At 39.7% G+C, this 15,639-nt stretch overlaps 2 protein-coding genes across 5 annotated transcripts; one reads left to right on the top strand and one right to left on the bottom strand.

Moving 5' to 3' along the window:
* Window positions 1-45: 45 nt before the first annotated feature.
* On the bottom strand, window positions 46-8,555 carry rxrbb (retinoid x receptor, beta b). Of its 4 annotated transcripts, none has more exons than XM_022217192.2 (12): window positions 8,403-8,555; window positions 7,169-7,362; window positions 6,440-6,593; window positions 6,003-6,182; window positions 5,545-5,598; window positions 3,634-3,794; window positions 3,324-3,453; window positions 2,391-2,517; window positions 2,219-2,260; window positions 2,025-2,116; window positions 1,807-1,912; window positions 46-1,715 (listed from the first exon to the last, which is right to left on the bottom strand). In XM_022217192.2, exons 2-12 carry the CDS (start codon window positions 7,307-7,309, stop codon window positions 1,568-1,570), a joined length of 1,335 nt encoding a protein of 444 aa, XP_022072884.1. In that variant the 5' UTR covers window positions 7,310-7,362; window positions 8,403-8,555; the 3' UTR covers window positions 46-1,567. The 4 variants fall into 4 exon arrangements, with proteins under 4 accessions (XP_022072884.1, XP_022072883.1, XP_051812519.1 ...); XM_022217191.2 differs by having other exon boundaries at window positions 8,394-8,554; XM_051956559.1 differs by lacking the exon at window positions 8,403-8,555 and adding an exon at window positions 8,232-8,332.
* Window positions 8,556-9,996: 1,441 nt separating this feature from the next.
* On the top strand, window positions 9,997-13,320 carry LOC127536489 (uncharacterized). The gene is made up of 4 exons (XM_051957041.1): window positions 9,997-10,344; window positions 10,421-10,762; window positions 10,896-11,261; window positions 11,356-13,320. Exons 1-4 carry the CDS (start codon window positions 10,113-10,115, stop codon window positions 11,715-11,717), a joined length of 1,302 nt encoding a protein of 433 aa, XP_051813001.1. The 5' UTR covers window positions 9,997-10,112; the 3' UTR covers window positions 11,718-13,320.
* Window positions 13,321-15,639: the final 2,319 nt, after the last annotated feature.

The following is a 15,639-nucleotide window of genomic DNA, read 5'->3' as shown; positions in this document are numbered from 1 at the left end:
ATAGCAATCACATGTTGCACTTTTAGGCAAGAAAAAGCAAGAAAAAAAACGTAAGCCTCTTTATTTTATTTTTTTTTTTAGTCCACGCAACCCATGCTTCAAGTCACTTTATGTTCAAGAGCATACAGAAACAAGTTCACCAATACAGCTCATCTGGTGTTTACCATCATACAGACCTCATTTGAAATTCCTATATGTCCACAGGTGTTATGGATCTAAATGCAATTATGGTTTGCTTTTTAATAAATTGCAGACGCTACAATGAACAAGACAGCTACCTAAAGAAGAGGGAAAGGTAGGAAATACATTTGAGCATCAAAAAAAAAACAATAAAGCACAAAAAAAAAAAAAAAGCTGAAACAGTCTCAGCAAATCCAGTGCAACCCAAGACATGTTCTGCTTTATACTAGCTCAAAACTAAAAAAAAAAAAACAAGGGCACATATTAAGAATTATAGAATTTGTATTTCCTGATCATAATTCAAATTTCTCAATGTACATTTTCCCTGAACAATTACTTTTGCACAGTACCTTAGAATTGTATAGATAAATTACAAAATGGAGTATTCCCTTTCCACCGCCAGAAATGATTTACTTTGCAAAACCCCTGAATAACTGACAAGCTTATGCAGTTTACATTTTATATTGCTACATTTTAAAACAAAGATTAACACGAGGAATATTTTTTTTACGTTTTTGCATATATTCTTAGGTTTGTGGTTTGGTGCATTTTCTGCACCGATAGGGTCAAATTATCACTGAAATAGCACCAAAAGACAAACGCCCCGACCCTTTAGAGGACAGGCGTTTGTTAAAAAGTATGTTTTAGAAATAGTACATAGCAAGTGTGCAGTGCAGTCTAATCATTAACCACAAAGTGATTAGATTTTTTTTTTTAATGGCAAAGAAGTAAACAACACTAACTCTATATACGAGACGCATAAAGCTGATCCGCAATCAACACAGACAAGTTGGGCCTGATGGTTTCAACCATCGACTTGTCTTCTATCAGGGTCACTGGTAGGATTTTATCATCTGCAGTGGATACAAGTCAACTCTGAGCTGTCGGGACACAGCACCCAGCGACTGTTTGGTACAAACTTTTAGATCTGGCTTGAATTCAAATTTATAAAAAGACTACATCCTTAATGCATTCTTGTAATTCAGGTTGCCTTTCTTTTTTTTAAAAAAAAACAACAGGCTTCAGGGATCAGTTCAGCTGGAGAAACAACTGAATCTTAACGTCTGAGGTGTCTTAAAAAGTTCATATAAAAATGTTTACCCAAATTATAGCTCCTGTGAGGGAAATATGTAAATGTTTACATTTTTAAAAATACTTTTGTTTTACCATAGTTACTCATGAAGTTATCTCAACATATAGCACCAGCTTGTAGATCATGCCAAGCCTCGGGTTTGGTCTAAAGAGCAAATCTGTGCCGCACTAAAGAAGTGTAACGCAGACAGCAGTGAGACAAACTGACAAATCTTCAAAGAACTTAAAGTGCCACTCCAGTCCCACACCTGCTTCCCAGACTTCAGCTATCTAAACCACAGTACGCATTTCCTATCTAAGACAACTGATGGGGAGCCTCAAGCATTTCCATGAGGAAAGTGTCAATAGGCGTGTCACCGATCAGCTTGAAGAAGAAGAGATGCTCCAAGCACTTCAAGCCAATGGATCGCAGTGCTGGCAGTCGAAGGAGGAGCTTAGCGAACCTGCGGGGAACAAAGACGGCATCACTTCAGTTGATGAGAGAAACAGACCAAATGAGACCATGCCGAGCTTGTCACAGCTGAGGATCTTTACCTTCCCTGCTGCTCTGGATATTTCTGTTTGCAGTAGGCTTCCAATGATGCATAGACCTTTTCTCTAAGGAGCTCCACCTCACTGGTGTTGGAGAGCCCTTTAGCATCTGCAGGACAAATACGGGAAAGACTTTTGTTAGAGGACAGACACCAAAAAACAAAATATGCTTTCTAAAAGAAAAAGTCGAAATGTTCCTTTGTTCTTGCGGCGTCAAGTACCTGGGTTGAACAGGACGATGGCTCGGAGGCAACCCAGCTCAGTTTTGTCCATTTGCATATCTCTCATTTTATTGACAAGTTCGGTAAGAACCCTAAAAGCATGACAAAAAAATAATTCAGTGTAAAATACAAAGGAATGTGCACTACTTTATTTTACTTAGACACTCATTAATATTGCAAAAGTTTAAATGTACCTGTCAAATATGGCGCCGACTTCTGCACTCTGCACACTCTCCCTGCAATAAACAACTGTCATATTAGACACCACACATACAGTATGTAAAACAACACACAAGTCTTTAAAGTTACATGCAACTGACACTTGAGTATGCTTTTTTTTTTTTTTTTTTAAATCTGTGGATGTACCGATCAAAAATGGCTCCAACTCCTCCACTGTGTGCGCCTTCACGCTGCAGCTCAGAAGCCAGAAGAACTCCCTCCTTCAGAGGAATGGAGCGATGGGAGAACGAAGCAATCAGGAGCTCATTCCACCCTGACAAATGACACAGTTACACAGTGGTGTGAAATGATAGAAGAGAAAAAATAAAACCGTAGTGAAGCTGTGCCACAAAAACATTGTTCGGATCTTGACTGCGACTGCAAACCATCCCCTTGAGCCTGATCCATCGGGTTACATGCCGACTGTTGCAGCTGTTTCCTGGCTGCCTACCAGCTCCCTTTGAGATTTACTTCCACTGGGTTCTGACTCCGTGCCTCAGTGGGACTCAATGACTCAGTACGACACACTATTACAAACTGTTTGTTATTGCTAGTTGACCTTTTGGGCAAAAAGCCCACTGGGACATCACCAAACAGTGACTACAGCACAATGTTTTCTATAGCCTTGACTTTCAAAGTACAACTTGAAAAAGAGCTGTAAAAGACTTCCTGCTGCATTCATTTTCAATCATCATTTATCTCGGTGAATGAGGAATTCTCTCATACTTTAACCCCCACAATGTTTTACAGCTAGTTTCGGTGCAGGGTTTACACAGGAAAACACAGGCTAATTTGACTGCTGTCAAATTAGTTTTCTCTAGGGAAAAAAAGCATTTCCTTGTGTTCTATCTTGGAAGCTCATGTAAATGTAGGTTATTTACTAAAATATGCAAAAACACTGAAGACCTCAATAAGTGGCCTTGTTACTTTATCAGAAGCCTTCTTTGGAACACTGAAGCATTCATCATGTGCCTCTGATAAAAATGCAAAGTTGTGACCTTGATAAGATCCCAGTCTCCTGTAAATAACAGATGTGTTGACTTTGAAGACACAGTTCCATGCAGATCATTTTGTTCATACCTGCACGTAGAAGAATGACCTGATCATCAAGGGGCAGCTCGGAGAAATGAGGGATTCTCTTTGCCCACTCCACCAAGGCAAACAGCTGCTTGTCTGCAGTCTGGCAGATGTTGGTCACAGCATCGTGGGGCTGAAACCAGAACAAGACAACATGCTGATTTCCTAATGAGCCATGAAACAAACGCTTACAAGGATTTTAGTACACTTGTTCTTGGAGTCACATTTTCTTTGCAGTTTTCTTAGAAAAATGGGAGCCAAACTGATAGTGCTGGCATGAAAAAACAAACATCTATTGATTCCATCCACTCACCGAGTTTCCCGCAGAGCCTCCATCAGAGTGAAGCTCGGTCTTCTGCTCCACAGCCGTTTCTGCCTCGAGGATCTTCTCTACAGGCATCTCGTCATTCACTCCGACGCTGAACTCCAGCTCTCCTTCACGCTCTCGGTTCCTCTGGCGCTCCTCCTGAACCGCTGCATTGCACAAAAAACATACAGAAACAGAAGAATTAAGACTCTCAGGAAAAAGAAAATGCAAACTGAGTTCAGGAGTGATATCATGCAAAATGTCTTTTTGCAGGGTTGCTGCTGCATTCAGAAAGTCTGATTCAGATTCTGAGCTGTCCTGACAAAATTCTAATGTCAGAAACAGTGAAATACATTTTCAAATTCAGCAAACTGCTGTTAAAACTGAAATGTTGGACTGACAATGTCTTATAGTAAGTTCCACAAGATTTAATGTACGGTGGGGGGGGGAAAGAAAACGTGAACCCTTTGAAATCGTCTGCATTTGCGTATTAGCATGTACCAAAGTTACTGTTAGCTGGTAGAATCACGACTCTTAATCGACTCAGGATAATTAAGATAACTGTCCCCCTGCTGAAGCTATATCAACTCTGGTTTATGCAGCAGAGCAATGATGCTACACATCAATGTAAATCTGCTACAGAACACTTTCAAACACACAAAATGCACTTTTTGACCTGTGGAATGACCTCAAGAAATCGATTCATAGCAGACATCCTAGGAACATGGCAGGGCTAAAGGTAGAATGATTTACGCTGTGTACATTTAACAATGTGATAAAGACACAGCAGACAATCCCATGTGCATTATTAGCTTATGAAAATTCCTTAAGCTTCTTTGCCTATATTTATAATTACATCGCATTTTATGACCAATTAATCCAGGAAAAACGGGTAATTTTTAAGGGTTCACACGTACTTTTTGCTACTGTATCTTCAGGGTTCAGACAGTTGATTATGACATTTCATTACATTTCAATCTTGATTACTGTATTTTTTTGGCTGCACTGTACATTCAAAATAGCACACTTAACATTACAAAAGTCTGATGAATTTACTTTTAACAAGAAGTGCAGTTGCAGGTTAAAGTAACATGCATTAATTTGTTATTAAAGGTATTGAGGTACCTTGCATGCACAACAATTAAACACTACATGGTTGAAGACAGAATCACAATGCATCTAAAAATCTATTGGCTCCCCACCATCCCTATAGAAATGACATTTCTCCACAGAAAAAAAAAAGCACCATGTGAACAACTGTGTAACCTAGAGACCAGTACGTTAAGTTTGTTAAAACCTAACAGCAGTGAAAAGGTTCTACACTGTCTAAAGCAACTCAAATGGAGATCCTAAAGCGGTATAAGCAACAGAAGCTGCTGTCTAATCCAAAAAACTATCCCAACATATTCTGACTTAGTTTAGTAACACTGATCATTGAAATATCGGCACCCTGACGAAACTGCAGCCACCGGACACTGACATTTAAAGGTGATTGACTGGTTATGAAACAGAGCATACACATTCTATCTGCTTCGACCAGCAACCACAAATAGAGCTGCTTGGATCTAGTGAAGAGATATCACCACTCATACGACGTATACCGTACGCTGTATGCTGAAAATCTGAACTAGTGCCTTTGCTAAACAGCAATCCTTCACATTCTTTCCTGCTTCAGCGCCGATCCCCTCCAGATCAGATTTTACATGCATTTACACACACTCAGCAACGAACTGCAGCTGTCAGACGGCTTCATTTTTACAAAGCAGTCCATCGTTACAAGGCAGTATGCCGCTCTCTCTACTTCAGTCCTGGGTCCATTCTCACACAGAAATGTCTTCAACTTTGCATTTCTAACACAACAGGCCAAGTCTCTGAGTAGCATTAAAGTACAGTATCTTTAAGATTTTCATGTCATACTCATCCATCCCTCATCCTTTCCATCTTCTTTTATCCACTTTACATGTTTGATCACTATTGAAAGATGGAGAAAGAGTAGAATAGGGGAAAAAATGAAGGGGAGAGATGGAGAGGGGTTAGTAACATAAACCAGCCCCAATACATCCATCTCTACCCCTTTTGCTAATTTAATCTAACATCCTCTCTCACCTGGGTTAGAAATATTCTACTAATCCAAAGTTACTCAAACTATTTGAATGGTTGGCATAATTCATTATTTCTACAAATCTAATTTACTGCTATTGTTTATCTAATTCTGAAAACATACCATAATTCCTGGTTGGAGAAAATTCCAACTTACATTACCCTTGTATAACTGCATGTACGGCAACTCCCAACAAAACATGTCCCTAAACCTTTATTGGCCACACAGGCTCTTAACATGAGGAAAATATTCAAATACGCTTCTCTTTGCATACCTTCCCTCTTCATACCCATGGCCAGGCACTTCTGGTAGCGGCAGTACTGGCAGCGATTGCGCTGGCGCTTGTCGACCAGGCACTCTTTGTTATCCCTGCAGGTGTAGCTCAGGTCTTTGCGCACAGTTCGTTTAAAGAAACCCTTGCAACCTTCGCAGCTGTACACTCCATAGTGTTTGCCTGTAAAACACAGAAATAAATAAACCAAACGGTAGGGGGCCAGTAGGAATATCAAAACAAAGTGAATGCAGCAGTCTGGGAAGCACTGTGTGTTTTTTTGAGTCCTAATAAGAGACCCATCCTGTGAACATAGTGATGAAACACAAGGAAAACCATCTGGCTGAAAGTTATTATCCACACTAAAACTGGCGTGACATGAAACAGTCTCCAGCCGACGGTTCACGTTGGCTAACCCTGTTCTTACGACATTTACTCACCAGAGGAGCGGTCCCCGCAGATGACACATAGACGTTTCTGAGACAACATTATTCCAGGGCTGTGAGCTGGCATGGGCCTCAGGCCAAACGGAGGCTTGACATCTTCTGAGCTGCTGATTGAGTGCATCCCTGATATGGGTGCTGAAGAAGAGATCTGGATACACAGTGCAACCAAATGAAACAACTGTACAACACTGTAATGTTGATTAATCAAATGAAGTCACTACACGGATTTCGTATTGGTTTGACGAACTACAGATAATGTTTTTGTATACGTCGCCTTATGGTAAGAAGCGTTAAACACCCTTTATTAACCAGTACTGTACATATTGTTAAAAAAGGGAAAAGTGGAACTGTAATCTTTATGACAGATATTGCAATTTGATTTGGGATTTTACTTTTTTAATGTCGAGGTTCAGTTCAACATTCACCGTGTAACAGATTTAAGATATGCCATTTCCACATAAGACACCATCACAAAAGTGACAATCACAGAAAGAGGACGGGATGAAATTCCAACACAGCAATTTAAACCCTGTGTCAGACGTTCAGTGTAATATACAATCCGGACTGTACCTTTTGCAATTTGCTAATTACATTTTTTCAAAATGCCATTTTGATTTGAAATCAAGTAATAGCTCAGACTTACTGCAATGTACCCAAACAAACCAACTAACAAATCAGGCACACCATGATATCGATACATGCATTCTAGGGCGTATCGGTTACCTGGCTGTTGCTGATGGGTCCAAAGCCCAGAGAGGGTGAGACCACTGGAGAGTTGAGCGAGGGACTGATGACTGAAAAAGGAGAACCCAAGATGTTGGTGGGGCTGTTGGAGGCTGAGCTGTTAGGCTGCTGTGAGGACATGGCTTGAAAGCGACCCGCTGGAGAGAATGATGTCCAGTCTGAAGGATATCAATCTGTTGAGGGCAGAAAGAGATATTATTAGCTGTGCAACATAAATGGGCCTTTGCTTTGAATCACTTTAACTGTGTTTTGCAAATACAGCTGAAGCAATAACAGAATAACACAATGTGGATTAATCATTAATTACTGCTACTACTTATTATCTCACATTGTGTACACCAATTAACGGGGAAAACAACATTTGTAGCCCTTTAGGTACAATACACAGTGAAATGCAAAAAACGAAAAATCATTAATATGATGCGTAATACTTGTGCAAATGATCAGGATTTGGTGTAATTTGATGGACGGATATGATGCCGAACACATTGTGTAATAAATCCGCTACACTTAAATCCAAATCCATGATTTTTTCGTCCCAATTTAGCCGATAAAAACAGCACAAACCATATATATATATATATATAATTTCAGACGGAACTATACGTTATAATGCAGTAATACCTGCATACATTATTCAGTGTTTATTGTTGGCATCGCAGTTACATTACACGTTTGCTAAAGATACGCATCAATGTATAGTAACGTTACGCCGTAAAGAACATTATTAAGTGAATACTGCATGGCAAACACAAGTAAATATGATCAGTTTGCATAAGTATTTTCGTTTGTTAACATTAACAAAACACATTACTGATCCCAACATCCAAAAGAATGACCTACGTTAGCTTTTACCGATAGCCAGCTAGCTGCAAATCCATAAAAGCTAGAGAGTCAAACTAAGCAACACAAGCTAACATTAGCTTTAGTGACCAGACGTCTGACTGATACTTAATTTTTTAAATACTGCTTAAAGCTAGAATATATCTCCGTTTAGGATCTTGAAAAATGTGGCTGTAAAAGTCGAGACTCAAAGACTCACTTCAATAAATCCACCCGACGAGAATAATGTCTTCCTGCTGGCTAAGATTAGCTTGTTAGCTTAAACGGCGGCTACCTTAGCTAGTGTCGCTAGCGTTAGCCTGATGCAAGAAAAGCTGTTTAAAAAATAGCTCATGGTCGTTTGAAGGTTGGATTTACTTACCAGACACACCTTCGAATCATTGTTGGAAAACACTCTTCTATGTCTGTCGGGATGTAGACGAGCTGTAGACAGCAGGCCGACAGTCAGATCCAGTTTACTTCAGCTTGACGCTGTTGTTGTTTACAGGCCATGATGGCTCAGTGCCACTACCTACTTGAGCCAAAATGTCTCATGGGACCACCCATAACAGCTCTGTCATATGACACCCCTGCAGCAGAGTTCTGCTTCATTTGCCATTTATTCGGGCCAAAATTAATGTCACGGTTGGTGTTTATTACATTTTCAAAATATTAGAATATTTGCATGAATTACACCCACCTCCTCTATCATATATTGCTCTTAAACTGAATAAATGACCTTCAGAAAGCATCCATACAGCAACAAAGAACACATACATATATATATACACACACACACACACACATACTGTCACACACTTGAGGCAGTAGTAAACTAAACATTTAAGTAAACAGCATAGTGTGGTTTCTTCCGTTTTTTTCTTCTGTTTTTGTACTGCCACACCTACAAGAAGAGCTGGAATGCTTTTGCCTTTGACAGGAGGGCTATATAAAGTATTGCACAACTTGTTCTTGCTCCAGTGATTTTTCTGCAGTAATATTTTCCACTATCCAAAAATATGTAACACAGTGTTCTGTTTTGAAAGCTAGCTTTGCTCTCTGTTTTTCCTCCACTCTGAGGAATGACATAAGAGGTGTTAATTACTGGCAGTACTTTACAAATCCTTGGATACAGATTTCTCTTGCAGCATTTTGCAGCACAGAGTTGAAAAAAAATGTCACTGGAAATTCCGTTTCAGTCTCCATGCGTTTCATGACACTTTGTCATGCTTTTAGCTTTAATCCTCTGACAGCTTTTGTTGTATTTCAGTCAGAACAGACAAGCTCATCTGCATTCTTGACCAGCCTCGTCATCGTCATTAAAGGACTAGATTTGACAGACTGTCATTTTCATTGTAACCTGAAATTAAGATTATCGTTGCATTTTATAGATTTATAGAGTTATCCAATTGTAAAGGCAGGCGTAAGAATTTTCTTATCTTTTCATCTCAGCAAGCAGCAAATAAATTACCTACCATGGAGTTTATACAAATGAAGGTGAAAAAAACTAGAAAAACTGCTTTGCCTATAAGCTGTTCTGGAGGAGGTGACTGTTAACAAGTCAAGTGGCATTCTTAGTACAAACACTGAGCTGCTCAAAGCCACAGCAGCAACTGGTTATAACACAACATTCTGATATACAATACTGAACAGTATCATATTTGTTAGCTTTGTTTATACTTTTTGTTTGCCATCGCCATGACCGAAAACAGACTGGTCATCATGAGAAGGACTTCAACTTTGACTTTTATTTCAGGTTTGTACACATGTTTTTTCAGCTCTGCATTCTGCTTTCCTGATCTCACACGTATCATTATATACACAGGCTGTAGTATGTAAGGTAAGTGCAATTTGTGCAGATATCGAGGTTTTAAAAATATATACTAGTGGTATAATACAGCTAAATATTACACAGGAATGTCTTTGTTATTGCTGTTCTGGTGTGACTGAATACACTGCCTGTCATTCCACAGTGTTTTGCTCCTTCGCGCTGGGATCTTCCAACTTTCATCTCATTAATCTTGATAAGTCCTATGAAGAAGCGAGGAGTTATTGTAGAGAGAGAAACGCAGACTTAGCAACAATTCACAACTCCACAGATATGAACAGTCTGATCCTTTTAGTTTCAAACTCGACTCCTAGAGCTTGGATAGGACTGGAGATTGGAAGCGTTAGGAAGTGGCACTGGTCCCTGCCTAATCAAAAAACTGACTTTTTAAACTGGAAAGTGGGAGAACCAAAGGACGAAGATAAGGATGCATGCGCAGCAATGGATCCAGATGGCAAGTGGTTTGAAGATGACTGTGGAACTACAAGAAGCTTTGTTTGTCATGGTAAGTAAATGGGTGACATTGCAGATTTTCAATATGTTTTAATGCAGTTTGTGTTTAAAAACCTTTGATCTTACAGGTGGCGTTGGTGCCAGCGGTCCCATCTTTGTTAATGAGACAAAATCATGGAGGGATGCACAGAGTCACTGCAGGGGCTTGTCATCTGATCTGGTTAGCATACAGTCAGCAGAGGAGAATATGGCAGTGCGTAATGTGTCTGCATCACAAAATGTGTCAATAGGTCTCTTCAAAGACCCTTGGAAATGGTCAGATGGGAGTAACTCATCATTCCGCTTCTGGAGACGCAATCAGCCCAATTACAACAACATGAATCAGGATTGTGTTGCTGCTGTATTTAATGCTGAAGGGCAGTGGAATGACTTGAAATGCAGTGGAAAACGCAATTTCATTTGTCGTGGGGGTAGGTTGGTGTTCAATATGTACAATTTTCTGTCAGCAAAATAGAATTTAAGCTATATTTCATTCCTTTGTAATTTTACATGCGTCACAACAGAGTTACACATTTTTTAGTCTTATTTTTATTTTTTTTACAGCACTGAAATCCATCCCAGCAACAACCACCACTCAAAACAGCATACAGGGGGGCAGTACAACAAATCAAGAGCCAACCAATTCGAGTCAAGGAGTCACGGTAACGTTTCATTTCACCGTTACCACGAACAATCAATCGAACACTACTAATGTTACAACCACAGCTTCAACAATTGCCAGTGTATCGACAACATCAAACACCACAGAATCAGTGTCACATGGCTCAGGCACTGAGCTCAACACCATAACTACAGAAACAACAGCACAGCCACCCCCAGAGACTACTGTGAATGCAACCGCATTAGCAGCACCGAATGGAACATCAGCCCAGAACACAACACAGTCCTCAACTCCAAGTTTGCATCCAGGTATGTTTAAAATATCACATACTTTTTGTGTTAATTTCCTTGCATAAAAATTCCAAGTTTATATGCTGTTTTTCTTTCTGTTGTCTTCCTAAAGAAACCCTTGTACTAATCCAGGAAAACATGACCTGGCTTGAAGCCATGAGTTACTGCAGAGAGCATCATATTGACCTCGTCCATATCACCACCGAAGACATTCAGCACAAAGCGGCAGAAAAGGCAAAGAACGCCACAACGGGCCGCGTTTGGTTGGGTCTACGCTACACTTGTAACTTTAAATTTTGGTTCTGGACCAAGTCGACTTTGGGTTGTTACCAGAACTGGGTAGAAGGAGAGGGACCAGATGTGGAATATGAATGTGGTGTCAGTGGCGCCATTGAAGCCACTGGGAGGCAGCAGTGGGTAGGCTTGAATGAGACAGAAGAACTGAACTTTATCTGCTACACATGCGCTGGATAAGAATGGCAGGCCAGTGACACTTGAGATGACAGACACTGGAGGATTTCGTCATGTGTGTGAAAACATAATGTAAAAAAATAAATATGTGTGTTTGTAGTGCTTGATCTAACATGCAGAAGCCATGCTTTTGTCATTTCTAACATCAAACCAGTGAGGTTTCATGAACATCATGGCTGCTTCACGCTAACGCATGACATCATACTTCCACCTTTGTTGGAATGCAGCTGCCTTCTCTATTGTCGAGACTGAATTTCATTGAATATGAAAACGTGATGTGGCGTGTAGGCGTGCACATTCACAGACATGGGAAGCGAGAGTAATGTGAGAAAATTGATCTGCTCTGTGCTTTTCACTCGGGGGGTTACTATTTGCATATTGACCCCCTGGACTGGGGGCCCCAAGATTGTCCTTTTTTTAGACCACCATGCCCAGTTCGGGCCCCGGTGCAGACTGCCTACTGCCCCCGCTGACCTGACCTTCACTAGCAGCCACAGACACAGCTAACAGACCCTCACCTTCCTGTCTGCACACTTGAGGTGCATGGAGCATCTAAAAACCATGAGAGAGAAAACATTATGAAGTATTTTAATATTGAAAATTGTATCTATACAACAATCTGTCAAGCATTTGTCTCAACAACTTGTTTCAAGTGATAATTATTGACATTTTATCAGAGCTTGTACATGTCTGCTGGGTTTTTTGTCCTCCCAATGCAATTTTTTGGAACTTCTATGAATAAAATATGCCTCCATATACATGTAATAACACTGTTTAACTGTCAGTTGGCACATGCTAGATTCATTTACATGTCATATGGAGGTTAACATACAGTCAGCAATAAAATGTTTTGGACAACAACAACCAGTCAACTAATTTTTCACAACACTAGAAAAACTAAAAAACACTCAAGAAACTGTGGTGCAAATATTACCAGAAGTATCAAAAATAGGAAAAATATAAACATTAAGACAGAAATTTGTCTATATACTTGTGCTGAGTCCAGAGATAAAAATAAGAATGTAAACCCTTAGACGGTCTAAAGTGTGTGTGTGTGCATGAAATGTGTTACAGATATGAATTTTGTGCAATTGTTTTAGCAGTTTATATTGAGTGTAGGAGCCTGACAGCCTTGTGGCAAAAGCTGTCTTTTTAAAAAATGATCCTAAAGTAGTGTGACAAATAATAAAACACAGGATTTCTATTGTGCACAGTGCTTTTGGTTATCATTTGTAGCAAGAAGGAAATGATGATACTGGTTGTATGCTGAGGTTTCCACACACCGATGATAAAATTAAATGTGTGCATCCAAATAATAAATATCAACAGTTTATGAAAAGAGAGCACATTCACAAGTCGGGTTTAACCCTTAGATGCATAAGTGGGTCAAAAACGACCCGATGAGGTCCTACTCCTGCAATATCTTTGGAATGAAAAGTTTTGATCTTTTCATGTTCCGGCTATTCCTCAAAAAATCTGTTTTTGATATCATTACATTTAAATGTTTAAGTCACCTTTCATACTTTTAAAGAAATTGTAATATTTGTATGACTACCTCAAGCTCTTTATCACTGATAATATCATATAGCGCACAAACTTGGATGAACAGAGAGCAGCAACAGCTGGAGGAAAGAGTGAGAAAATGCCAACAAAATGGATGTTGACATTCTTCTATTGCTGTTCTGTGCAATGTTCTTTTTTTTAATTATGTAAGTTTTTGAAAAATCTGTTATGAAGTTAAAAATAAAAATATTTCAAACATGCAATCTTTCTTGTGTGGACAAATATATAATACAAACAATAATACAATTAATATTCTTAACCAAAATGACAAAAAATGTCATAAAACACACTGATTCTTATACAGGTCATTTTTGACCCACTTGTGGATTAGTGTAAGGTCCAATCAGTGGTGCATCTAAGGGTTAAAAAACTTCTTATAGTCAGTGAAAACCAGTAAGAGCAGCTTGCTGCATTTTGATAACAGTTTTTGCATACCCAATGAGGGTCTTGTCAACTTGTCAATTACTACGGGCCATTACACAAGTGTGTCATAGCTTAAGTTTCCCCCTCTGAATGGGCATCGGTCAGTGAGCCTCCCATCAGTTCAATGTTAATGTCCCATTGGCTCCAGTCAGTCAGCCTCTTGGACTCCCCCCTCCCCTCCCTTTCTCACCCTCATCTTCTCTTGTGTGCTGTCCAGCTGGCTCTGACCTCTGACCCCTTCACCCTCACTCCTGACCCCTGGCAACATTCCCACGCCACACCCTTTTGTGTACTTCTCTGCACGCTCACCCAGTGTTCACTCCCTCTGAATTTTTAGAGATTACGGTGCAACATAATTCATTTCCAGGGATCAGTGTAATGCAGCCTCCTTTTGGCCTAATCCCAATTCAAGTGTGAGATGCTATAAAACTGGAACGCATATGTTCATTAAAAGTACGCAGCACAGTTTTCCCACCAAATGCCATCCTTTTTCATAAGAATCCAATGCATAGTTGTTTTGACTCGCTTTACAGATTGTACAGATTATGTTTCAGAATTTAAAATGTCAAATGCATCAACTAAACAATGAAATCCAAGCAATGCAGAGAAACATTTAACTAAAATTAACCCACAACTAGGTGTATAAACACACTTTTTTGGATTACAATTCTGTGTGATCATTTCTGAAGTTGAAATTGTAGAAATAAACGGTTTTAAACTTCTCATCCTCACTACCTGCCATGCGCACTTCTGCCTTTCCTCCCTCTCCTTTTCTTCTCTGAGTGTGCACCCCTCCGTAGATCCCTCCCTTCTGTCACTTTCACAGTTAATTGTAGAAAAGGAGATTTTCTCCATTGAAGCCCAGTCTCTTAGGTAACCCCACTCCTGCATGAAATGAGATGGATAGTGGGGAAGAGATAGAGCGGGGGACAGGCAAACTGAACAGGCGGCGGTTGAGGATGGATGCAGAGGAGAGTGGACTTCAGAGCATTTAGAAGAAAAGTTACAAAGATAGAATAAAAGTTTAATACTACATATGCATAGGGTAATATGATTAATAGCTGCTTCTCTGGGACTATAATCAGTGTATTATTGGTGCTGCACTATGTAAGTATTGAAATAGTTTTCCACTTTTTAGTCTGTTAATATGCTAGTTTATAGATACAGAAACAGAAATTCAGCTACTTTTTCAAACACTTTCAAACAGCAGCTGCTTCATAGACAGCTTTAACATTTTCATGCATTTTATGATATTTCGACACTTGGTTTAACTCTTCTGACATTTTACCAAAGCTTCCATCCACTGCAGGACTTAATCGCAGGACTGAAGGATGCTACTGCAGCTCACTGCAATTTTGCAAGAGAGTCTGGTGTTGATTGTCCAAACGCAATTCTTGTTATACTTCTCCATATCCAGGAGTTGTGGATGGACATCATGCCCCCAACTCTCACCTACTCCCTCTTACTTCTCACTCTAGTAATACAGAGATCAACAAGGGAATTAGGTGAAAGTTATGCAGCTGTGTGCTCAGAAGCAGCTGCACTTTAATAGAAAAAGGTTTGGACTCTGCAGGGCCGGATTTACAGCTATCTGTTGGAGTTTATGAAGAATGACACATGCAAGGGAATGAAAATGAGTGAGTTTTTTTTTAATTGAACTTTTAATTTATTCTTTTTTTTTAAATTCTGAGCTCCTGGAGGCAGGACTCCGGTATTTTTTACTGTGTGAAGGCCCAAATGTGTTTCTCCAGGACTGCAGCAGTGAAAGGACAATTTTCAATTCCCTGTAAATTTTTGTAAGGTGTTCCACTTGTTTCAGGTGATATTACCCTGCAGAAACAAATGGACCACTTCAAAAAAGATACACATGGATTTGTTGTAAACTACTTTGTTGGGGTGTTAAATTTAAACAAATTCAACTTGTATCTGTCACTGTGGA

This window comes from Acanthochromis polyacanthus, chromosome 12 (assembly GCF_021347895.1).
Source record: "Acanthochromis polyacanthus isolate Apoly-LR-REF ecotype Palm Island chromosome 12, KAUST_Apoly_ChrSc, whole genome shotgun sequence".
In the NCBI taxonomy this organism is placed as follows: domain Eukaryota; kingdom Metazoa; phylum Chordata; class Actinopteri; family Pomacentridae; genus Acanthochromis; species Acanthochromis polyacanthus.
This window is presented reverse-complemented; position numbering and strand designations above follow the sequence as displayed.